The sequence below is a fragment of the Amphibalanus amphitrite genome, unplaced genomic scaffold (genome assembly GCF_019059575.1).
Source record: "Amphibalanus amphitrite isolate SeventyFive unplaced genomic scaffold, NRLGWU_Aamphi_draft 000108F_arrow, whole genome shotgun sequence".
NCBI lineage: Eukaryota > Metazoa > Arthropoda > Thecostraca > Balanomorpha > Balanidae > Amphibalanus > Amphibalanus amphitrite.
The window spans coordinates 24758-49975 of NW_024881603.1; the positions used below are offsets into that span (position 1 = coordinate 24758).

Sequence of the window (25218 nt, forward strand, 5' to 3'; positions counted from 1 at the left end):
AACTTGATTGGATGAGCATATCGGTAATAGCGATTTCAGTGTGTGCATTTATTGTTCATAGTGGTGTGAAATGTGGTTGGGGTACGACCGACAACCCGTCGGGGCGAATTTCGCACTGGGGTACTCAAAATTTGAAGAATTTAAGACGTTTCCATGAGTTTTGAAGGTATGGATAAGTTCTAAAAATCCGGTTCTCCTTATCTGGGCCATTAACTCCATACGGTCCAAGAAAGCTGGCACACTACCTTTAAGTTAATTTTATTAGACAGCACCATTAATGAAGTAGACGATTGGCCCACAGGCATTCACGTTTTAAACTACCGCATTAATGGTGCTGTGATTTTGGTAGTCGGGCAAAGCAAAAGGGTGTGGAGTGAAGGCTAGTCCACAGACGAAGCCTCCAATTTTGCGTCTCGAATCCATATGGCGCCGCATGGAACGCCGACAGACTGCCCACAGACAAGCATGCCAACGCCCAGCAAACGGATATAGATTCCAGAGCCCAACACAACCAGCCGCAGCAAGGACCGTTGCGCGACTGCCCTCCGCCGGCGCGACCCCACCCGACCTCGCCTCACCACACGTGGTCGGCGGCCGACCAATCAGCACACGCAGGGCCGCGGCACGCGGCGGCGCCCCGACAGGTTAGGCTGTGCCGCAATGCGTCGGCCCGCGCGTCGGCCGGGAAGCTCAGCCGGCGCGGCGGCCGGGCTAAATCACTGAACACGGTAAGCTGCAGATATTACTTAAAACCACTCATGACCGAATTTCAACACTCCGTGCCGTTGTATGCATAGTCGACTACAGAATGATGTTCCACCTTTCACAGGCAATTATTTGCCTGGAGTGGTAGGCTGTGCCGCATCACACGGGCTGAGTTCACATTATGCATAGCTTTGTCCCAATGCTCACAATCGACACGCTTAATTGCGTGATAAACGGCACAACTTAGTGTTCCGGTCAACTGATAGCTTCTGAGGAGTGGAACATTATTCTGTAGTCGACTACACAGTCGTGCTTTGGCCATGCCTTGGCGGATGGGGCGGCTGAGTGTGTCGCCTCGTACAGAGAGGTGTACCTGGCGCGGGGCGTACCTACCGTCTCGGTGAAAAACCACGCCATCTTCGTGCACGTCCCCGAGTTCTGTGTGGCCCGAGGCAGGGGGCTAGGATTGTTCTCAGAGCAGGCCAGTGAGTCGGTGCACTCAGACTTCTCCACCGTCTGGAGAAACTGCAGACTTCTCCTGCACCGTCTGGAGAAACTACCAAGTGAGCGCCGCCAACGCGGCCTATAACCCGCAAAGGAAGCTTCGGGCCTCCGCCATATGTCAAACTAGGGCGATGTGGGTACTGTGTATATGTGTAGGGTGAAGTCGTATAAGAGTACGCACTTAGTGGATTTCTTGCTCTCATTTGTTTAATATTTGAAAGAAAGAAATCGCAAATAGTGAATATTAAAGTTCATTGAATTAGCCATCAACCCATGGGGCAACGATCCTTCAGCGTAAATGGAAGTGGTCTAAAACTGACATTTTCTGAACCGCTGCAGTTGCGTACTCTTACCATATGGGGTGTGTAAGAGTACGCACGCCAGGCGGGTGGAGTACGCAAGCATATGAACACACACCTATGCAGCTTGTACTGTCCAAATGCTTAACTTCAAACTCAGAAGGCATTTAATTTAATTATAGTATCCAAAAAGAAAAACATAAAATAAATCTTTCAAGTCTATAAATCTGGAAATAATCATGTCGTGCGTTTCTTTTTAAAAAATGCACAATCAAAAGGGAGAATAACTCGTATTTGGAAGAATTTCGGGTACGCATCTGCATCACAGTGCTTCATTGATGATATACCTACAAAACAAACGTCATTGAGCAATAGATTAATAATTTTATTTTTCTGTATATTCGATTTAATGTATAATTCTGCGTACTCTAACCCTCCTGAACAGTGCGTCCTCTTACCGTACATGCAATTCGCGCACAAAACAACCCCGAAACGTTGTGCAAAACTTCGCAAACAGAATATTGCACTGCACCGTATTTCCCCAGATAACCTCGCAAGTTTCCCACACCAATCACGGAAATGTACCTTATCTCAACTGCCAAGTATCAAAATTATTGTACCATACCATAATAATATCATAACGCTCGAAAATAATATTCATCGCCTTAAACTCAACAGCGTCGCCGCTCAACGCCCACGTTCCGTTGGTGACAAGCACGCACTGGCGGCTTCATGTCACTTCATGAACGCGACAAACCCGCGTTACTAAGCAACCGAAACAGCTGATGCGTACTCTTATCGCCCGCGTACTCTTACCCGCCCTTACCCTATGTGTATGAAAAGTGTTAAAGGTAGTGTGCCACCTTCCAATGATTTCCCATTTTATTTTTCCTAGGATAAGAAGCTTCTGTTTTTACCTAATATCATGTATCATGTATCATGTATCATGTATCATGTGTCATGTATCATCATGTATCATGTATTACAACAATCACGAATGCCGGTTGGCCCTGGTGATGTTAAATCTGGTTCACACATCATGCAGTGCACACATCAGTATCGCACATACACACAAGTACATACACACAAGTACATACCTACTCACATTATGTACTACTCATTTTATATTGATTCATTCTGCATTACTCGTGAGCAATTTCAATTACAATCACGTTTACGCCGAATTTACATGTGTTTGAACGTTTTCCCGAAAATCTTCCACAGATTCGGCTTCCATCATGCTGGGCAAAAGTTGGTTCCACTCTCTTATGGTTTTTGGGAAAAACGAGTTATGGTACTGAAGTAATCTCGACGGAAGTCTCTCTATCTTTTTAGGGTGATCACTCCGTGATAAATAGCTAGGTTCACATATAACCCTCGCCCATGTAGGGGGGGGGGTTGGTGCAACCCCCCCCTGAGGTTTTTCGGAAATAGTGCAAAAACGGCGGCGCGCAGCGCCGCCAAATTTTGGGTACCTTATGGGGCAAACCTTGCGCATCTTTTGATAAAAAAATTTTGACCGGGTCATGTCAGGTCACGGAGTTATGACGTCACAAAGGGAACAGCCTCCGGCCGGATTTTCACAAACTGAGTGCCAACGCCCGAGGTTTCCTGCCGGTGGTACGGACATCGGTTGATGGATCGTGATGAAACTTCGCATGCATGTTGGGGCAAGTATTGGCTATCATATGGTATAAGAAACTTGACCGGGTCAGGTCAGGTCACGGAGCTATGACGTCACAAGAGGAACAGCGTCCGGTACTATTTTTGAAAAGCGCCCGAACCACTATTTTGCTAATTCTTGTCACCTCAATGGGAATATGCAGCAATATTAGCTTCTATAGAGAGCAAATGGACCTTCCAAATCCAAAAATACAATCAGATTTCAAAAATTTAAATTTTGATTTTTCGAATTTCTGCCGCCGACTGTGACCTTGCCGACTTCCGGCGCTCCCAACGCGCCATTTTTAGAGCTAGGGAAACGAAATACATACCAAACGATAGAGAATTGATCAAGAAACACGATAGTGAAGGTTTCAAGTCGATATCTACCACCGTTTTGCCGCAATCGCCGCGGAAAGTTGAAAAAAGTCTATTTTTCCGAAAATTTGACCTTTGACCGGTCAAAAGTAGGTCAAATGTTGACCTAGGACCAAAAAATATACCACCAATCGCGAGATCTCGGGGAGAGCAATCCGTTGGTCTTTTCCGCTAAGCTCTACGACGCTCCGTTTTCAAACGCCAAGGGGGGGGGTCGCACCAACCCCCCCCTGCATGGGCGAAGGTGGCAGATCGCCGTTTACGGGCGAGGGATAATTCTACTAACAGCTACTTTCATGTTGCCATGGTGTCATTTGTACAGTAATGGCCGCCCACACTGGAACTCGCATGCGGGTTGCGGGTTTTTGGGTTTTCGGGTTTATTCAAAATTAAGTAATACAATCTATGCTGAATGACCCACACTACCATATAACAAGCGAATCTGCATGTTCTTAGCTTGCGAGCCACCTTGCATCGCATTTCAAAAGTTGATTTTGAGCCAACTTTCGATTTTCCTCGCTGCGAGGTCTGCGAGTTCTGCGAGGTTTGCGGGTTTTTCGTTGGAGTCGAATTTTGGTTCGTTTCGATGGTATTGCGACTATATGTAATTTTCTGAAGGTGTACCGGCTTCACTGCAATCATGAAGTTACCATGAGGGAACGGTCTAATCACTCTTTAAATCAGTATCATGCCCGCAAACTCAAAACCCGCAAACTCGCAACCCGCATGCGAGGTCCAGTGTGGGGCGGCCTTAAGCATAATCTCGCCTCTCTACGTCGGCTTTCTTGGGATACCCATCCTATTGTGGCCAGCATGTCAGTAACACTGCTATGTCGGTCGTAGTTATTAAGTATAAATCTAGCAGCGCGCCTTTGAACCATTTCCAGCTCATGCTTCATACCCTCTCCCCATGGGTCCCAAACAGAGCTGGCATAGTCTAGATGTGGCCTAACAAGGGACAAATACATGATTTCCTTTACAGCTTGTGGGCAATCCTTGAAATTTCGCTTAATAAATCGTAGCATCTGATTCGCTTTACCAGTTGTAAAGTACTAGATCAGTCTGTCAATGTATTGGCCAACGCATCCTGAAAGAGAGAACACTGTCAGGATGCGGTCAACATAACTGGCTGCTTAGGACATTACATCTCTCCTCTGCCCAAGGAGGTCTGGACTGACCAATGTACCTACACTATAAAGAGTGAACGGAAAGCTCAGTCTGCTCAAGTCTGCTTGCCCCCACCGGATACAGCTGACTTTTCGGCCGACTAGCTAACAAACACGAAGGTCGGAACACAAGAAAAAAGTAACACGATAAAGTAACAGGACCTTACACCTCTCCTCTGCCCTATGGTGATCTCGACTGAGCGATGTACCTACATACCTTGCACCTAAACGGTTAACAGAAAGAAATAAAAAGATACAAAAAAGTGTCAATGTATGAATATGTAACCGTGCGGGACACGTTACAGCAACAACAATCGCACTTCGTATGTGTAACATGAGATAGTTCTCCGTGGTGCCGTGCGCGAGCCAGTCCTGCCGGATTCACTGCACATACTCGCGGAGGTACACCGGGGCCCGCGTCACCCGTTCGGACCGGCGCTGCCGACCGAGTCCGGGTGTTGTCGTTGTCGCATCGCGCGACCCACCCTCTCCGGCGGCAGTCGACTCGTTCGCGCCGGCCTCCGTGCGGTGTCCGGCCCCGTCGGCATCGGCGCTGTCCGACGTCAGGGCTCCAGTAGCGCCGGTGACACTCTGGCCGGGTTCCGGAGGCCGAGCGACGGCATCACCACTCACTGGGTCATGCAGGTCTGGCCAGTGCTCGTCTCCTGTGCGGTGGTCCATCGGATACCGCTGTTTCCTGTACCGGGTAGCGTCTGACGGATCGAGACACACCTTCTTGAGGCGCTGCGCATCTCTTGTGATTGTCTTCTGGCCTCGGCTGGCCGTGATTTGCGTGCCGAGGACCTTGATGACCTGATATGGTGAAGGATCATACCAGGGCTTTTGCTTTGTTGCCGTTTGCCGCAGAAGGACTGTGTCGCCTACAGCGATGTTGTGTGCTCGAACGTTTGACTTGCCGTCTTTGTAGTGCTTCTGAGAGGCCTTAGCAGCGTTGTGTGCTGCTTCCAGTGGACTGCCATGCGTTGGCCAAGCTGGATTTGGCAGTCTGACCTTGTATGGTCTGTTGAACAGTACCTCCGCCGGTGGCTTACCGGTGCTGCTGTGTGGGGTGGCCCTGTACTGTCGCAGCATCTTGTACATCTCCTGCATCGGGTTCTTATCTTCGATCACGGACGTGTGCCATGATTTTTTCAGGATCTTCATGAAGTTTTCGGCCAGCCCATTGGCCTCCGGATCCTCCGGGCTCACCTTGCGGTGCTTGCAGCCCGCCCAACGCAGGTACGTTTGAAAGTCGTGTCCGTTAAACGGAGGCCCGCCGTCCGTTTTCAGCGTTTCCGGGAATCCATGCGTGGAAAACACCTTGTCCAGGACCGGTATCACCGCTTCTCCACTGGTGCCGCGCGTTAGCTCCACCACCGGGTACCGAGAGTACTCGTCGATCAGCACGAGCAGGTACTCCCCATTGCTTGGCAGTGGGCCCCAAAAGTCCGCGTCGAGATGCTGCCAAGCGTGATCCGGAAGTGGGGACGGTTGCAGGGGGTCCCGTCGAGTGGTCGGTGTCGACGCCTGGCACCCCAGGCACCGAGAGATTTTCTGTTCAACTTTCTTGTCCATCCCCGGAAACCAGACCTTGGAGCGAAGTAGTCTCTTGCACTTCACCACCCCTTGATGACCTTCATGTGCGAGGTCAACAACGACATCTTGGAGACTTCCAGACCCAGGGTACAGTTCGACGTCGGGAATGAAGAGTCGGTCCTGCTTGAGAATGACACCTCTGGCGTACATCAGCTCCGGGAAGACCCCGCGGAACGGAACCAGGTCGGGGTCTTGGTCGAGGCTCCCCCGCTGTATGCATGTGACCAGCTTCCGTGCGGTGCCGTCGCCCTGCGTGGCAGTCTGGACGGTTTTCAAGTCTACGGCGTCTGGGAGATCGCTGGTGATCAACGTGCTGATGCACACCTCATCTTTCCCCTCCAGATCCATGTCATGACGTTCTGCGTCGCTGTAACGGTGGAGAGGCTTCGGGTGCCGCGAAGCGAAGTCACAGGGATTGTTTGTCCCTGGGAGGTGGTGGGCGGTGAAGGTGTACTCCTGGACCTTTAGTCTGTGGCGCTCTACGCGTGCGTTACCGCGTCGCCCACCGTTGTAGATCGCCAGAAGGGGCCTGTGGTCTGTGAAGGTCTCGAACTTGATCCCGAGGAGGTAATGGCGGTGGTAGTTGATGCCCCATGCCTGCGCAAGCGACTCCTTTTCAAACTGCGAGTAGTTTTTCTCCGCTGGAGTGAGGGACCTGCTGGCATGGTCGATTGGCACCCACGTGCCGTCCGGCAGCTCTTGAAACAAGCTTGAGGCGATGCCATTCGGCCCCGCGTCGGCCACATGCTTGGTCGGCAGGGATGGATCGAACGCCCTCAGCGCCGTATCGCTCGTCATAGCCTGCAGGACCTCTTGATAGGAGGCTTCACACTCTGTGCTCCACAAGAACTTGCGGCCCTTGTGCGTCAGCTCTCTCAGTGGTTGGGTGGCTTGAGCATACGCGCGTTCGCTGTCAAACATGAACTTCGCGTTGAACTGACATGCTTGCAGGAAGCTCTTGACATCATCGACCGAAGACGGGCGTCCTGCCCCCTTGATGGCCTGAACCTTTTTGGGGTCGGCGGACATGCCGGAGGCCGAGAACACCCATCCGAACCAGGTAACCGAAGTTGTTCCGAACGTACACTTCTCTCGTCGTAGCGTCAGTCCGCACTCTTCCAGCCTGGTGAGGCACTGGTCCAGGTTGGACAGATGCTCTTCTGGTGTGTTTCCCCAGACCAGGATGTTGTCATGGATTGAAACACACCCAGGGAGGCCATGGAGAGCTTGGCTGATGCGTTCGTGGAACAGATCTGGTGCGGGGCTGGGGCCGAAGAACAGGACCTTGAAGCGGTGGAGTCCCTCGTGTGTTCTGAACGTCGAGACGTGTCGCGATTCCTTTGCAAGACTGACTTGGTGGAAGCCGTGGTTCATGTCCATCTCACTGAACCTTGTTGCTCCTCTGAGTTGGTGCCTCATCTCTTGTACAGTGAGAACATGCTTCCTGGTGGTGCGCAGGGCCTTATTGGCCGCCCTCATGTCGACGTTCATGCGGATTTGGCCTTGCTCTCTCTTTTCTGTGATTACCACGTTCGAGATCCACTGAGAGTCTTGGTCTGGTGGGACGTCCTCTATCTTGTCTGCCTCTCTCAGCTCTTGAAGATGCTGACTGAGCCTCTCTTGGTATGCCAGGGGCACACCTCGGTAAGGTGCGGAGACCGGAGTGACCGTGTTGTCCACGTGGAAGCGTGCTGGTGGTCCCCGCAGAAGCCCCACTCCTTCGAAGACTGGCTGATGTCTGGCGAGGAGTTGTTCGACTCTCTTCTTTTCATCTTCTGGGACTTCTTCTGGTACCGCGCTGGCTGTCGCTACGGTGACCCCCGCCTCTCGCAGGGAGCTGGTGATCCCCGCCACTTGTTCGCACCTCTCCTTCTCACCGTCAGGGAGATGGTCTGGTCCTTCGCTGGTGGTCGTGGCGGTGAAACTTGGCTCTCGTGAAGAACTGGGACTCTTTGCTCTCTGCCTTGCCGTCCCTCCGTCTTGCCGGATCTGGAGGATGCCGAGGTGCTTTGCATCACGGTCTCCGAGCAACGGTTCGACCTGATGTCCCTCAACAACATAGACCGTCGTGTCGACCGCTGCGCCACCCCTGCTGCGTAGTGTGGTGTGGAATTGACCGCGAACCTGCAGATGCTCGTTGGTGCCATAGGGCCGGAACCGGATGGACGTCTTTTCAAGGCACCCCATGCTTGTGTCGAATAGGTGGCGGGGAAGAAGAGTCCTACTACAGCCAGAGTCCACATAGAAGGTGAGTGTCACACCATTCACCTGAACAGGTACCTGATTGCTGGCCTCGGCTTGCACGTGTCCCACTACCACTACTCTTCCAACCTCCTCCCCGTCGTACTCATATGCGACTCGACGGACCCCACTGTTGGCACCAGGGCAGTTGGAGGAGCCGGCGAAGTGGTTCTTTTTCTTACACACCACACACGTTTTGCCGTTGGCGGGGCACTTCCCCAGTCCATGAGGTCTGTAGTGCGCGGGGCAGTTGGGACACTTGGACGATATCCTCGTAGCGCTGCCCTTGGTCCCAGGTGTAGCTGTTGGTGCCCTATTGCTGTACTTGCCCGGTTGCTTTCCAGACATCATTCGGGCCACCAGTGCTTCAACCTCCTCTTCGCTGACAACTTGTCTTACTGGCTCTTCTGACTTGATCACACCTGAGGACCGACGTGACTGCTCGTAACTGGTTGCAGTCCGTAGCAGGGTGGAATAGTCCATGTCCTTTGCCAGGGCTTCCTGCCTCAACTTCTCATCAGAAGTGCCATAGATGTAGGCGTCCTTTTTTGCTCTAGCTAACGTGTAACTCACCGTATCCAGTTGACACTTCTGAGCTAGTGAGTCAACTTCTTGCGCGAATTCAGTGACACTCTTGGTGCCTTGTTTCACATGCATTAGCTTATACATAGCCATGGTGAGGTTTACATGTTGTGCACAGCTGGCTCTGATTTTTAAGTGCGCTGTCTTCAGACTGTCTTTGGGAGTCTCATCACCATCTTCATGCACCACCCCCGCGCCCTTAGCGAACTTCCTGAACTCTCGTCCGCCCCAGAGCAGGAGCAGGTTCAGCTTCTGGTCCTCTGTGATGCCACTGATTGAATCAGCAAGCAGCTTGTGCTCCTCATACCACTCTTCAAACCTGTCGAGGAACTGACTTGGGTCTGTGCCGAGGTCACAGACTCTGCCGGCCTTGGCCAGGGCGGCATCAACACCAGTAGCCATCTTGAGGCCACCTCGTCGCCAATGTAAAGTACTAGATCAGTCTGTCAATGTATTGGCCAACGCATCCTGAAAGAGAGAACACTGTCAGGATGCGGTCAACATAACTGGCTGCTTAGGACATTACACCAGTGACATGTTGTACATGATTTTGCCAGTTACATTTATTCGAAATATGCACACCTAAATATTTGAACTCATTGACAACCTGAACTTTTATCCATTCAAATAGTATCTAGGCATTGCAGCAAGTTTTTGCTTTGTCATTCTCATGATAGCACACTTTTCAACATTAATATACATTTTCCATTTGGAACACCATTAAGATAATCTATTTATATTTGCCTGTAACGAAAAACTACATTCTTCATTGCTTAAGTTGTCTGTGTAAAGAACAACATCATCTGCATATAATTTTATCTGACAATTAACCATATCCGGAAGATCGTTAATATATAAAAGAAATAATATTGGACCCAATACACTCCCTTGTGGGACACCGGACGTAACTCTAATCACATCAGAATAACAATTATTAACCAGAACTCTCTGCGTTCTATTACATAAGAAGGCTTCAATCCAGCCAAGAACGTTAGTATCTAAATTATACATTTTTAGTTTAGTTAAGAGATGTTTATGTGGAACCCTATCAAACGCCTTACTGAAGTCAATGAATGCCAAATCAACACTCTTTTTCTTGTCAATGGATGACATAATATCCTGATAAAGCAGTAACAGTTGTGACTCACAAGAAAGATGTCTTCTGAATCCATGCTGACTATCAGAGAATAGGTCAAAATCATCTAGGTGCATCACAATATGGGAAACTAAAATACGCTCCATCATTTTACAACATATACATGTGAGCGAAATTGGACGATAATTTACAGGTTGTTTGGTACTGCCCCCTTTGAAAGCTGGGTGCACTGTGGCTTGACGCCAATCGTGAGGAATGTCTTTCATATCAAGAGACTGTTCGAAAATCATTTTGAGGTACATTGCGACCACTTTTGCGCAATGTTTTAGAATAGCCCCGCTAATGCCATCAGGGCCACACGCTTTGTGGACCTTAATATTTTGTAAGAGGCCTACGATGCCATGATAACTGATAAGAACCGGCGGCATAACCTCCGACGTGCGAGTGCAATCGCTCAATGATGTATCTGTATCATCTTCCTCACAAAATATCCCTTTGTATTGATTGTTAAGAATATTTGCTATATCCTCCGGGTTGTGGACAATGTTCCCACTCTCGGATACAATAGAGGTAATGCCCGTTTTTTTTAGTCCTTTTTGCTTTAACATGCTTCCAAAAATGTCTATTGTCTTCTTTCAAGAGCGACCCAAGCCTACTTTTGTAATTGGACTCTGCTCCTTTGTATGCCTGTTTTACAACCGCCCGAATTTCTCTATACCTTTGCAGAGAAACAGCAGATTTGTAAAATTTTGCTTCTCGATGAAACCGTCTCTGTTTGTCTTCGAGACGTTTAAGTCTTAGACTGTACCACGGAGGATCTCCGTTAATGGTAAAGGCACGGGTAGGTATGTTACTTTCTACATTACTTATCGCCTCTTTGAACATAATCCAGTTTTCATCAACGGTCCGTGAAAGTGCTTCTTCACGAAATTGTATGAAAGATTGATAAAGACGCTGATTTATATCTTCAAAATTGGCTCTATTATATTGTTTTATCTTTCGTTTTACTTTTGGTTGTCGTGCTACATCCTGGGTTTGGAATATCACAGCTAAATGGTCACTAATGCCCAAACATGTGTGAAGGTTGTTAACTAGTTGAGGAACGTTAGTTATAATTATGTCCAGAATGTTGCTAGCGTGTTCAGTTACCCTGGTTGGTACCTTAACCATCTGCTCCAATCCATAACTATTCACAACATTTACTAGAATATCGTTTTTGTTGCGGTATCTTCCACCAGTCGAGCTGATCACGTTGGTCCAATCTATATCTGGAAGATTAAAATCACCACCGACAATGATTCTGGAATTTGTGGATAGTGCTTTTTGCTCGAGAACAGACAAGAATTCGGATAGCCGAAGTTCACAGTCACTAGGTGGGTCATAAAGACACCCTATGATATAATGTTTCTTTCCCTTATCAATGACCCTACACCAAATCGCCTCACATTCATCGGTATTATTCCAATCCTCCCTGTAACTACATAGTTATACTTTCTCTGATACATATAAAAACTCTTCCCCCAGTCCTGTCACAACGGTCTTTTCGGTATGTTACATAGTTATGTGGGAATATCTCCGCATCACTTATGTCGTTTGTTAGCCATGACTCGGTACCCATAATGACATCAGGGTCGTGTTCTCGTACAAACAATTTAAACTCCCTTGCTTTGTTTTCAGATCTTATACTCCTGCAATTTAGGAGTACAAATGACAAGTCCCTATTTGTTCTATTAGCTTGCCTATGTTTACATTTCTTATTGCTTGCTTGACCGGTCACATTTTCGGTACTCGCGCTAAAGAATGTTGAATCTTCAACATTCGGACTATTGCATTCATTTATGCTAAAAAACTGCCGACTGAGTCCATTATGGTGTTCAGAACTTGTGTAGCACCTGCTTTGTTATAATGAACACCATCCCTTACGAGGCCGGTAAATGGACATCTGTCAAGACACTGACGCAAGTCTAGGAACTCTATGCCAGCTAGCTTGGGACAGAGGGAATGAAGCCTGTTGTTTACGCTCTCAGCCCTGCTGCATACAAATGAACCGATATCTTACTAGGCGTTACGCTGCAGATGTATACTTGTCTGACTCCTGATCTTTTCTTTGTCTGTTGTGCTAGTTTCACCAAATTCGAGACTATCTGCTCCGACCCGTTACGCGTCAGGTCATTTGTACCTACGTCGAGAACTACGTTAGGAGCAACGGTTTCTGTTGACGCCTGAACCACACGTTCAACATGCTCAGTTGCAGCGCCAGGGATTGATCGAAACGATATGTTGGCTCGAGTGTTGCATAGCTTAAGACGGCGGACATTAGAGTCACCTACGACCAGTAATCCTGTGTCACTTGGACGTTGAGAGCGCACATTTTCATTACGTTTTGGGTTATCCTGCCTTATGTAATCATCACGCCTATCACTCACTGGTGGATCACTCTCCACTGAAATGGCAGGTGTTTGTGGTTGTTGACACAGCAGAACGTGAAGCAAATTTTTCACCTCACCTAGTTCATCAGAAATTTTATCCACTTTGAGCTGAGTCAGCCTAAGGCCTTCCATAACATCCATGAGACTGACCGATATGAAAGAGGGGCCAGGTATAGCCTCCGGCTTTGTGTGAGTATGCCGATCCCAGGCGGCGGCCGACCGTGCTTGCGGGCACTGCTCCAGTCCTGCTGGGGTCACTCGGCCTGAGGTGTCGACGGCGGCAACCTGCGCTGGCGGGCACTGCTCTGTAGCAGCGGCGGCAGGGGCGGTGGACCGCACTGGCGGACCCTGTTCTCCCGAGGCGACGGCCGCGGTGGCGGCGGACTGTGCTGGCGGGCACTGCTCTCCAAGGGCAGTAGCGGCGGACCGCGCTGGCGGGCACTGCACACCAAGGGCGACGGCCGCGGTGGCGGCGGACCGCGATGGCGGGCTATGCTTTCCAAGGGCAGCAGCGGTGGTAGCCGCAGCGGAACACGCTGGCGGGCGCTGCTCTCCCGAGGCGATGGCCGCGTTGGCGGCGGACTGCGCTGGCGGGCACTGTTCTCCAAGGGCGACGGCCGCGGTGGCGGCGGGCTGCGCTGACGGGCACCGTTCCAGTCCTGTTAGGGGCACTCGACCCGAGGCGCCGGCACTGGTAACGACGAGGGCGGACCTCTCTGACTGAAACTGTCGATCGCCGATTGAATGTTCGTTACATGTCCATCCGGCTTGTGGGTTTCTCTCCTCTTCCATGCATTGGAGATGCGCGTATCTGAAGCATGTCACTACTTCGCATTTGATAATGGAATCTGTCACAAGTCTCGATCGTAGCAGCCGGCTTTCAAATGCTGTGTCACACAATGAGCATGTGGTACTTGGGCCAGGGTTTGTTTCCACATCACCTGCTAGTAGTATGAGCAAGAGGGTGATGTACAGTTTTGTGCCCATGTATTTCTGTCCTCGTCTGCTGGGTATTGGGCGAGGCAGAAGTACAGTGTACTGTCCTGCCACTCGGCAGCGGCACCATGGCGTGTACTGCACGGTATCTTCGATCTTACATAGTGCGCACACAGCCACAGCAGCGAGCAGTGCGTACGTGAAAACCTTTCCGCCAATCATCTTACGATTCTTTGCAACCAGATGCTTCAAAATGTGGTATCCAATATTAGCCGTACAAGTCTTTATAACGAAAGATTCGTCAAAAGATGGCGCTAGTGTCGCCTCACACGTTCGGCATCCTCCCGGGGAGGTGCGTGTCTCGACAGAATCACGTGCTATGTCAAGGCGGTCAAGGCCGCGAATTCGGAACCGATTTAAGACAAAACATGCACAGTTCTGATCGTGATTTAGCGAATATTTCTCACTCACTTGTTTTCATTCCGCGGCCCATAGTAGAAAAAGCTTCATTTATCATATTGTCAATAGTATCTTGTCTGGGAATAGTCTTGTGAGTGCGATTTATCAGAACCCGCGCCAATCAAGTCGCAAGCTTGCCACTGCTCGTCGAGGTTCTCCAAATATTTAAGCACCTGTTTTAGCTTATTTCTTCAATATTTATGTCAAGTACGGTTCACCCATGTACTTCGGCAATATGGCAAAACATTTGGCATATGCCATTTTATCTAACACATCCAAAATTAACATGAAAATACGACCAGCACTAAAGCTGTTCCGTCACTACGTCGGCGCACCGACGAATAATATCGCAAAAAAGGGCCTAAAATAGTGCCTTTTTCGCCTAAAAGTTTATCGGTTTTTCGATATGTATTAGGTCGTTCAATAAGTAACGAACAATCGGTCATAACTTCTTTATTTCTTTATTTAACACTTTCAAACTTTCACAGATTATAGATCAGACATTTCTGAATGCAGCCTATGTCTCAAACCAGCCGCCGCCCGCCTGCACACACTTCTCCCAGCGTTCCGGCCAACGCCGGAATTCCGCCCGGAAAAACGCGTTTTCCGTCTTTTTCACCCAGTTCATGACAGCGCACATGACTTCAGCGTCGGTCTCGAAGTGTTCACCATGGAGGCCATCCTTCAGGGGACCAAAGAGGTGAAAATCTGAAGGAGCCAGGTCCGGACTGTAGGGCGGCTGGGGCATGATATTCAGCCCTGTCACGCGATCTCCTCGCGCGTGGCGTGAGACAAGTGCGGTCGGATGTTGTCATGGTGTATGGTGATGTTGTTGACATCCGAGCCGCGCCTCTTCTTCATGATTGCTTTTCTCAGTCTCCTGCAGGACTGTGATGTAGCGGCCCGCTGTCCATAGTCCGCCCAGGTTCAAGAAAGCCCACCAGGATGACACCATGACAACGCTCGTCCGCACATGTCTCACGCCACACGCGAGGAGATCGCGAGACAGGGCTGAATATCATGCCCCAGCCGCCCTACAGTCCGAACCTGGCTCCTTCAGATTTTCACCTCTGGTCCCCTGAAGGATGGCCTCCGTGGTGAACACTTCGAGACCGACGCTGAAGTCAGGTGCGCTGTCAAGAACTGGGTGAAAAAGACGGAAAACGCGTTTTTTTTTTTCGGGCGGAATTCCGACGTTGGCCGGAACGCTGGGAGAAGTGTGTGCAGGCGGGCGGCGACTGGTTTGAGGCAAAGGCTACGTTCAGAAACATTTGATCTATGATCTGTGAAAGTTTGAAAGTGTTAAATAAAGAAATAAAGAAGTTATGACCGATTGTTCGTTACTTATTGAACGACCTAATATAACAACTGTAGTGGGCTGACCTACAAACAGGCGTCGGCAACAATCGCGAATGCGGCGCACATGTGACAATAAGCAAAGGTCATTATAGAGTTACGACGTACGGGAATGAGTTATCAGCTGTCTAATCGTAGACAACACAATGTCGAATTTAAACTGTAAGCCTGTACTGGTATTGTTTCTTTAATTTGGCTGTGGAACATTAATTTATGGTTTGAAATATTATTTTCAAACCATAAATTATAAATAATATTTTCATAAATATTTTATGTAAAATAATTGATATGAAACAGCCGTCTCTAAAGTTATGACCCCATCTCACCACATGAAAGTGGCAGAAATGACAATGATCAGCTGACGCATTTTTCTTGGCCGAAGTCAGAGCGCGCGGCCCGACGCACCACCACCGCACCACAAAGTATGAGCAGAAGCCGCGCCCAAAGCCAGGGCCCCGGTAACGTGAGGTAGCCAAGTCGGGGCAGCGTGCGCTGACCCAAGCCGGGGCCGCGGCTTTGGGCGCGGTCTACCGCATCCCGGGGCAGCCCCGGGCTATCACATGACACCGGGAGGACGCGCGGCCCCGACTTGGGTCAGCGCACGCTGCCCCGACTCGGCTACCTCACGTTACCGGGGCCCTGGCTTTGGGCGCGGTCTACCGCACCACCTAACAGGCGTGTTCGAAACCGCAGGAGATGATGATGAACGGGTTTATCGAAACTTGATTGGATGAGCCTATTGGTAATAGCGATTTCAGTGTGTGCATTTATCGTTCATAGTGGTGTGAAATGTGGTTGGGGTACGACCGACAACCCGTCGGGGCGAATTTCGCACTGGGGTACTCAAAATTTGAAGAATTTAAGACGTTTCCATGAGTTTTGAAGGTATGGATAAGTTCTAAAAATCCGGTTCTCCTTATCTGGGGCATTAACTCCATACGGTCCAGGAAAGCTGGCACACTACCTTTAAGCAAACGAACATGTATTATATCCTGACCCATGGCTAACACGCAGAAAATATGAGCATCATGTAATGTACGTTTCAGAAAAAAATATCGTCGGTTTGTCCCATTCGTAATGAGAAATGACAGAATGTATGACTTCTTTGATAAAGAATGTGGCAGTACAGTGACTTGCCATGAAGCGAATTGTTTGCACTTGCTTAATTTTCAAGCTCGCCATGCTTGTTTCCAGAAAGCATCAATTTATCGCAAAATGATTCTTCGTTGGGCTCACTGACCGCATTAGGATGACTTGGAGAGCGATGAAGTGAGTTAGCTCCCAACATCCCATTTTTTCTTCCCGTGCGCAGGTGGGGTACAGCCTCTGACAGCTCAGATCAGCCAACTTTCCCTCTTCAGGCATGGAGACCAGCTGGATTGAGCAAAACAGGTATCAACAAATGCAAATAAAAGTGTGTTGCAAAACCAACTGAACAATGAATTTTCTTCAGAGTCATTCTGAATAGCTTAGCTAGCGAAATGAGTCGTTAAACCAGCAATTATATCAATTGCGTAGAGGAGCGACAGCCGAACGTACGTCACTTCCGTAGCCTACCGTCGGGCCGGGGCACGCGGTGTGCGAGTCGATAAGGGTGATTCCACGTTTCTGGATGTTGGACTTTGGTCCATCGTGACGCCGAGTTGCGTTACGGAAGCTTATTGCTGGCTTCTGCACACGTCTATGCACATTTACGCATATTTTTTTTTACAGATGTTGTTCTTACGGCATTCGACCTTCGGCATAACCCGACAAAACATGCTCTCCCTTTTAAGAACCCACGGAGAAAAAAAGGAAAAAACTTTGCATTTTTACAAAACGCAATTTTTGAAAAAGGTCATTGAACGATTTTGATAAAAATCACATTTCTGAAATCAGCTCACCGTCAGCTATCGAATGGTATATTTCATTTTTGTGTGGACAAAATCACTTTCCGACGAACCGTGCCCTGCCAGGTCCGACCCTGACCTCTGGCCGTGTCTGCCGGTCTCTGTCACTGACCTCTGGCCGTGTCTGCAGGTGTCTGTCACTGACCTCTGGCCGTGTCTGCCGGTCTCTGTCACTGACCTCTGGCCGTGTCTGCCGGTCTCGGTCACTGACCTCTGGCCGTGTCTGCCGGTCTCTGTCACTGACCTCTGGCCGTGTCTGCAGGTGTCTGTCACTGACCTCTGGCCGTGTCTGCCGGTCTCTATCAGTGACCTCTGGCCGTGTCTGCCGGTCTCTGTCACTGACCTCTGGCCGTGTCTGCCGGTCTCTATATCACTGACCTCTGGCCGTGTCTGCCGGTCTCTGTCACTGACCTCTGGCCGTGTCTGCCGGTCTCTATCACTGACCTCTGGCCGTGTCTGCAGGTGTCTGTCACTGACCTCTGGCCGTGTCTGCCGGTCTCTGTCACTGACCTCTGGCCGTGTCTGCCGGTCTCGGTCACTGACCTCTGGCCGTGTCTGCCGGTCTCTGTCACTGACCTCTGGCCGTGTCTGCAGGTGTCTGTCACTGACCTCTGGCCGTGTCTGCCGGTCTCTATCAGTGACCTCTGGCCGTGTCTGCCGGTCTCTGTCACTGACCTCTGGCCGTGTCTGCCGGTCTCTATATCACTGACCTCTGGCCGTGTCTGCCGGTCTCTGTCACTGACCTCTGGCCGTGTCTGCCGGTCTCTATCACTGACCTCTGGCCGTGTCTGCAGGTGTCTGTCACTGACCTCTGGCCGTGTCTGCCGGTCTCTATCACTGACCTCTGGCTGTGTCTGCCGGTCTCTGTCACTGACCTCTGGCCGTGTCTGCCGGTCTCTGTCACTGACCTCTGGCCGTGTCTGCCGGTCTCTGTCACTGACCTCTGGCCGTGTCTGCCGGTCTCTGTCACTGACCTCTGGCCGTGTCTGCCGGTCTCTGTCACTGACCTCTGGCCGTGTCTGCCGGTCTCTGTCACTAACCTCTGGCCGTGTCTGCCGGTCTCTGTCACTGACCTCTGGCCGTGTCTGCAGGTGTCGCCGGTGCGTCTGGAGATCACGGTGCCGGTGGCGGCCGACCAGCTGGTCCGGCTGGCCGCCGGCTCCAGCCCGGACGTCTGGAGGGCGGTGCTCGAGCAGACCCCGGACGCGGCGCGGCGCTCCCTGCTCGCTCAGCTGCGGGCCCGCCGCCGGTCGCAGTCCGGTGACCCGCACCGGGCCCGGTCACAGAGGTCACGGCACCGGGGGCACCGGCAGAGGGCCCGGGGCGGCGGCCTGGCCGCGCGGCTCTCCTCCTACCCGGGGATAGCGGCCGATACCTCCAGCCGGCGGAGCTACTCCACCCTGGAGAGGCACTCGGACGGCCGGCGGCGCGTCTCCTCTGGGTCGAGTCGGCCAGAGGCCCAGTCGACCCACCAGTGGTCGGCGGGGTACCGGGAGGACACGGACACTCCGAGCGGGACGGCGCCGTCCCCGGGCGGACATCACACCGGCGGGGCGCACCAGGCAGCCGGTCCCGCCGACCACTGGGGGTCACCGGCAGCGACCACCTACCGGCCTGGGCTTCCACAGGTCACCAGCTACCGCCCGAGGGCGCCAGAGGTCACCAGCTACCGCCCGAGGGCGCCGGAGGTCACCACCTACCGCCCGAGGTCACCAGAGGTCACCACCTACCGCCCGAGGACGCCAGAGGTCACCACCTACCGACCAGAGGGGTCGGGCGGGCGGCGCGCCCGGGCCAAGTTGACCACCTTCGGGCCGGCGCAAACCGACCCTCTCGGAGTGTCCTCGGCGGGATACGGTCCACCCCGTCCAGGGGCGGCTCCAGGTCACTCTGCAGAGCGGGAGTGGGACCGGAGCTCCGGACCCAGCCGGGAGCGGACACAGGACTCGGGACCCAGCTGGGACCGAGACTGGGACTCGGGACCCAGCTGGGACCAGAAGGACCACTACGAGGAGGGACTCGAATGGCTGAAGGACGTGGTACCAGGTCAGTGGAGAGCGGCTTCAGACGCGCCCGCCACCCGTCCTTTGTATGTTCAGAATCAATCCATCCCGTCCATCACACACCCCACCGGACTGATTATAATCACCCTATGTTCAGACAACCAGGTAGTGCAGTTTGAGCGGCTGAATTAAGGGGCACGAAATCAGCCGCAGCGGTACACTAGTCGGTGATGACCGAGGCAGCCTGACGTCCCCATTAGGTACACTAGTCGGTGATGACCGAGGCAGCCTGACGTCCCCATTATCCTTTCATTCCAAGGCCATTCGACTCATTCAATAGACCGAAAGAGCCCTAACTCAGCAAAAAAAAAAAACTTCAAGTGGCTTGCATTCGTTTTTTTTTCATCGCGTTCTTCTAACTCGATGTTCGTATTTCAATTTGTATGAGCCTTTATGATCCTTGCTGAATGGTATCAATGTCCTTCTACGAACAACCACGAGCTGAACGATGGCCAGTCCGGTGGGGCGGCAGCGGCGGCGGCGCTGAATTTCGTCCCGCTGACCGGGTCCGGCGGTGAAATATGAGCCGCTCCTGGTCTCCGGGCCGTAATTAGCCGCTGGGAATGTAGTGCACGTGGCGGACGGTCAGCGGTCGACGGACCCCTGCGCCACACACAGACTCGGCCAGTTTAAGCGCAGCTAAATGGATGGTTTGACAATGGGCCCGGGTGGTGTATTATGACACAGATTCCACGGACAGATGTTACTGTTTCTTCGGCAGTCGGCCATCTGGAGCCATATGCTATGCTCCGGGAACCACTGGCATATGATTGGCCGTTTAATTTTCTCCATTCTAAATCACCCATTGCGAGTAGGTGGGCGCTCCGCCCTAGGACTGACTCTTGTGACCGCGGCTGATGGACGGTACGGAATAATTTGGCGATGAAGTGTAGGTTGGTACATGTTAAATGGAATAAAACGGAAATAGTAAGGTCTGAAATGACGTTGCTTCATTTATTGGCCTTACGTCATCGCACATCTAATTTAGTCGTAAGTTTTCGAGTCTCGACTCTCGAGGATGTATTTTGCCAGTAACTGTATTTGTTGTGAATGACGAGCTGCTCCGAACACGTCATTTCATTTCTACAAACCTCTGATTATAATGCGAACGGCTGATTTGCAATTTGACAAAAAAAGAGTCCAAAAAACAGCTAATATGTCATTTAAATCATATCCTCCATTTTATATCAAATTTCTTTTGTATTAAATTGATCCTTAAAGTGTTATATAATGACGAATAACACCGTTACCGATCGTAAGTTTTTGCTTGACGAAATCCTCAAACAAAAATAAAAATAAAAAATAAAAAGAGTTATTTGCGAAATATCAGTTGATACGAAATTTACGCATAAGGTCTGCACAATCTTTATGAGATATTTGAACACCAGTGTAGATACACACACGATTGGCTTGTAGGCCACGCAGGAAAAATGGCAGGTAAATTTAAAACCTGAACCTGCGAAATTGATCATCACTGTGGCCTGTTACCGGTTTATATCTGTGGTTTGTTGTTTAGCCCCGCCCTCTGTCGGCAGCACCCGCCGTGCAGCGCTCGTCCCCTCCCTCTGATCACCGTCCGCCATTGTCGCTACAGGTGTGCCCGGAGACGACTACCCGATCCTGGCCGAGATCCCCGAGACGGACTTCTCGTGCGCCGGCCGGCCCCAGGGCTACTTCTCGGACGTCTTGGCCAGGTGTCAGGTGAGTGGGGGCTCAGCTGGGCTAAGTGGGCTGGGCTGGGCTGCGGCTGGGCTGGGCTGGGCTGGGCTGAGCTGCGGCTAGGCTGGGCTGGGGTGGGCTAGGCTGTAGCTGAGCTGCGGCTGTGCTTGACTCGGCTGGGCTGAATGGGCTGGCTGAGCTGCGGCTGGGCTGGGCTGGGGTGGGCTGGGCTGGCTGTGGCTGGGCTGCGGCTGGGCTGGGCTGGTTGGGCTGGGTGGGCTAGGCTGTGGCTGAGCTTGGCGGGCTGGCGAGCGGGATCTCACTGCTGGGGCCACTGCCAGCTGTGTTCCGGTAGGACCTCGCTGAGGTTGTCGACATGAATGAGTGTAGCAAACATGCATATGTTCGTATGGATTATGGTTGCTTTGATTGACGTGCTATGTATGGTAATTATTGTCCATTGTATGCATATATGCATGAGTCCTGTGCTAAAACGGGCAATGTCTCTAAAAATGTAATTGCTCTGGCTTATTTTTCCAAAAAAGAATTATAGGCAAAAAGTGTGAGGCAAGCCATTTATGGAAACGGACTTTCCACATCCACAGCACTGCAGTTTGAAATCGCAACTAAGAGCACCACAAAGAAAACGTGCGCTGCTTGTCACTGCTGCCGTCCCAATCGATCATCATTTGTACCAATCACCGCCGACCCGGGCCGTCCAAATGGAGGTCACGAACAGTTCTGGACGGAAAAGTCGCGTGGTCCCCGACAAAAGAGGCCGGTCATTGTTGAACGCCTCATCTGTTTCTCCCTGGGGCTCTTACTGTGTGCTCGTCACTGCAGCGACCGGACTGGGCTGTCCAGCTCTGAAGGATCCGAATTCACCGGGACCCGTGTGACGAGCCCTCGTGACTCCGTGTGACCGTGGCGTATGTGGCGCCCACTATCACAATGTCACAAGTCACAGTCACAATGTGACACACTGTGACACAGTCACAATGTAACACACTGTCAGACACAGCGACAGTGTGACACCCGGTATCACCCTGTGATGCAATGTGACACCCGGTGTCACCATGTGATACAGTGTGCGTATGCCAATCAGTTGACGTCTGTGACGCTCTGTGACGCTCTGTGACTCAACTGACGACCGTGACGTTACGTTTCCAGGTATACCACGTGTGTCACGGGACGTTCCAAAAGAGCTCCTTCATCTGCCCGGTAAGTGACCGGTCAACTTCTCAGAACGGACAGCAATTGGCTGAAAAAATGGCGTCGAGCAAATACAGTTCTTATGCACGTTCAGCATATTTTGAACGGAAAAATGCAAACGTAACATTCAAGTTTAATTAGATAACAATATGTCTACTGCCTGGTATCTAAAAGAGGCTCCTGATTATGAGAATTGTAGCGAGCTGTAGACTATATTTAAAATCATGAGCAATTAAGCTGCTGACTATATCACGGTTCGGGAGGCTAGTCTGACGGCTGGGTATGCAGCCGGCTCACGGCTGACCGTCTGACGGGCTGCCGGCTGTGTTCCAGAACGGTACCGTGTTCAGCCAGCCGCTGGCCACCTGTGACTGGTGGTTCAACACGGAGTGCTCGGACGGCCTGCCGCTGCCCAGCTCCACGTTCAGGGTAGGGGCGCCGACCACCTCCACGTTCAGGGTAGGGGCGCCGACCAGCTCCACGTTCAGGGTAGGGCCGCCGCCCAGCTCCACGTTCAGGGTAGGGCCGCCGACCAGCTCCACGTTCAGGGTAGGGGCGCCGGGCGCCGACCAGCTCCACGTTCAGGGTAGGGGCGCCGACCAGCTCCACGGTCAGGGTAGGGCCGCTGCCCAGATCCACTCCACGCTCACAGTAGGGCCGCCGACCAGGGGTCACTCAGCGGTCAGACCTACCGATAGTGACCGAACTCAGAAAAACATTGGCTGATAGTCGTCCTATTCATTCCTGCATTCGACACATAGGCACCTTTTCGATATAACTGCAGCCAGCACTCAGCATCCATTGCTCAATTTAGTTATATTAAAGCCTAAAGGCTGTGGGGCTGAGTGGGCCGAGATGCTCGCTGGGAATCACCCTTGAGAGACCAGGTTTTGGGAGGACAACATAACATTCCTTCCAAAAATATGCAGATTGATAACTGCTGAGCGCTGAGTTCGGCAATTCCATCAGCCGTGACCTGCCATGCCTTGATTACGCTGGGTCCTGATGGGTCCTGCCTCATTTCCAGGTGAGTCGGCAGGTGTCGCAGCACATGTTCGAGCACGACTGGGTGGACGACTACGAGGACTCTGACGTCACCGACTCTGACGTCATCAGCCATGACGTCACCGACCCTGATCGGTCGTCGGGGGCACGCGGTGGGCCCGGAGCCCTCCATAACACCCCACGGACGGCGCAGCACAGAGCCACAGATAGGGTGCCGGTCCCCGCCGATCGCAGCGCCCCTAGCGGCGACCGCAGCGCTCCTAGCGGTGGTGACCGCAGCGCCCCTAGCGGTGGCGACCGCAGCGCCTCTGGCGGCGACCGCAGTCCCCCAGCTAACGGCGTCACCTGGCGGTCTCCGTTCGCTGGCCAGCCCCTGTCCGGCTCAACCGAGGCGTACCGCCGCCCTGAGCGACACTTGGCGGCCGTTGCGGCGCCTCCAGAAGAGCGGCCAGGTACCGTCACTGCGGCAAGGCACGAGCGCGGCGAAACGTCCGTGAAACAGGGCAGAGACGGAGCCGGAGCCGGAGCTGATGCCAGCACGGGAGCCGGCGCCGGCGCGCCGCCGTTCGTGGTGCGGGTCAGCTACGGCGGCGGCGGCGGCCGCACCACCAGCGAGCTCCAGTTCGGCCCGCGGGCGGCGCGCAGCTTCCTGAGCAGGGCGCAGCTGCGCGGCTGGAGTTTCCCGTCCGGCGGGAGCGCCGGTACGGAGCCGGCCCGGGGCCCTGTGACACAGACGGCGCGCGTGGCTCGGCACCTGGCTGAGGCCGGCCGGCCGCGGACCGGCGCCGGCCGGCGGCTCCAGGCCGGCGGCGTGTCTCCGAGACCGTCCCCCGACCACCGACCCCCGTCCACGCGCCGGTCTGTGGTCCAGCCGGCGCCGGGCGGCCCAGAGACCCGAGTCCACCCACCCACAGACGCACGCGCCGGGCCGGCGGCAGAGAGACGAGCGGGGCAGAGGGAGGAGCGGGACGGGAGCGTCCACTGGGGGACCACCATCCCCTCCGTGGCACAGGAGGAGACCCCGCCCGAGGAGGCACCCAGACACAGACGGCGGGGCGGCCGAGAGCAGTTCCACAACTCGCCGACAGATGTCACTAGCAGTACCACCGGCCGCAGTGAGCGGCTCGCCGACGGCCCGGCGGAATACGATGATCTCCTCAGCAGCGCGTCGTTCCGCAGTTTTGGTCTGCGGATTCCCAGCGGGCCGTCGCCTGAGGACCGACACCACAGGACCGTCTAGCGGACCGCCGGGCCGTTTCGGCTAAAGCTGTTTGTGGTCCGTCCATTCCGCGAGCGCAGAATGGCGGCCGTAAAACGTTATTGTTGTTGCATAATGCATAAGGGTACGGCCATGTGCGAGTGCTGGCCGTTGTGGGAGCACCGCTGGCGGTCGGTGTGCTCCAGTGTGGTGTGGCGGCCCTCCGCTCGTTAGGAGCCTGTGTACTTATCAGCTGTGCTCCGGCGTGGTGTCCCGGCCCTCCGCTCCAGTCAGGGGCGGCCGGGACCTGCTCATGGGCGCGGGTCTGCCCACATACTCTGCCTGCCGAGAGCCATATAACATGGAGCTGTCTCTGTCCATCATCCATAGTCTTGCGACAATTGTTAGTGGATGGGTATATCTGGTTTATGTGAGTGACCTTCTAAGTAGTTATCCGCTGTTTTGGAGCACAAAATGTACCAAATAAACCAAGATGAAAATGTGCCGGTACCTGCTGAATCACACTTGCCAGTCTGTGACAGTGTGACATGGCACCCGTGCAATAAACTATCGAATTAATGAGCTGTTGGTATCTGTTCATTGAGATGTGCTGACCAGTGGAAATCTCATGGTGTCGGCAGTCACGCGTCAAAACCGACCGGTGAGCAGACATCACGAACAGATTACAATTACCCATCCCGTCACTGTTCGCTGTGCCGCGGCCCATGGGTAGCTACGGAAAGGACGCGGTCATCGGTTCACAGGGAACTCTGCCGTCACACA

The 25218-nt window shown here is 52.5% G+C and overlaps 1 protein-coding gene across 2 annotated transcripts in view; it reads left to right on the forward strand.

Moving 5' to 3' along the window:
• Positions 1-25017, forward strand: part of LOC122380867 — a 40318-nt gene extending 15301 nt beyond the window's left edge. Inside the window, exons 3-7 of one of the 2 annotated variants that reach the window (XM_043364396.1) lie at positions 18390-19344; positions 20956-21062; positions 22191-22241; positions 22566-22691; positions 23260-25017. In XM_043364396.1, the coding sequence (XP_043220331.1) occupies positions 18390-19344; positions 20956-21062; positions 22191-22241; positions 22566-22691; positions 23260-24477 (2457 nt within the window). In that variant the 3' untranslated portion in view covers positions 24478-25017. The remainder of the gene's footprint in view (positions 1-18389; positions 19345-20955; positions 21063-22190; positions 22242-22565; positions 22692-23259) is intronic. The other variant, XM_043364397.1, reaches the window with a different exon arrangement.
• The last annotated feature ends 201 nt before the right edge of the window (positions 25018-25218 follow it).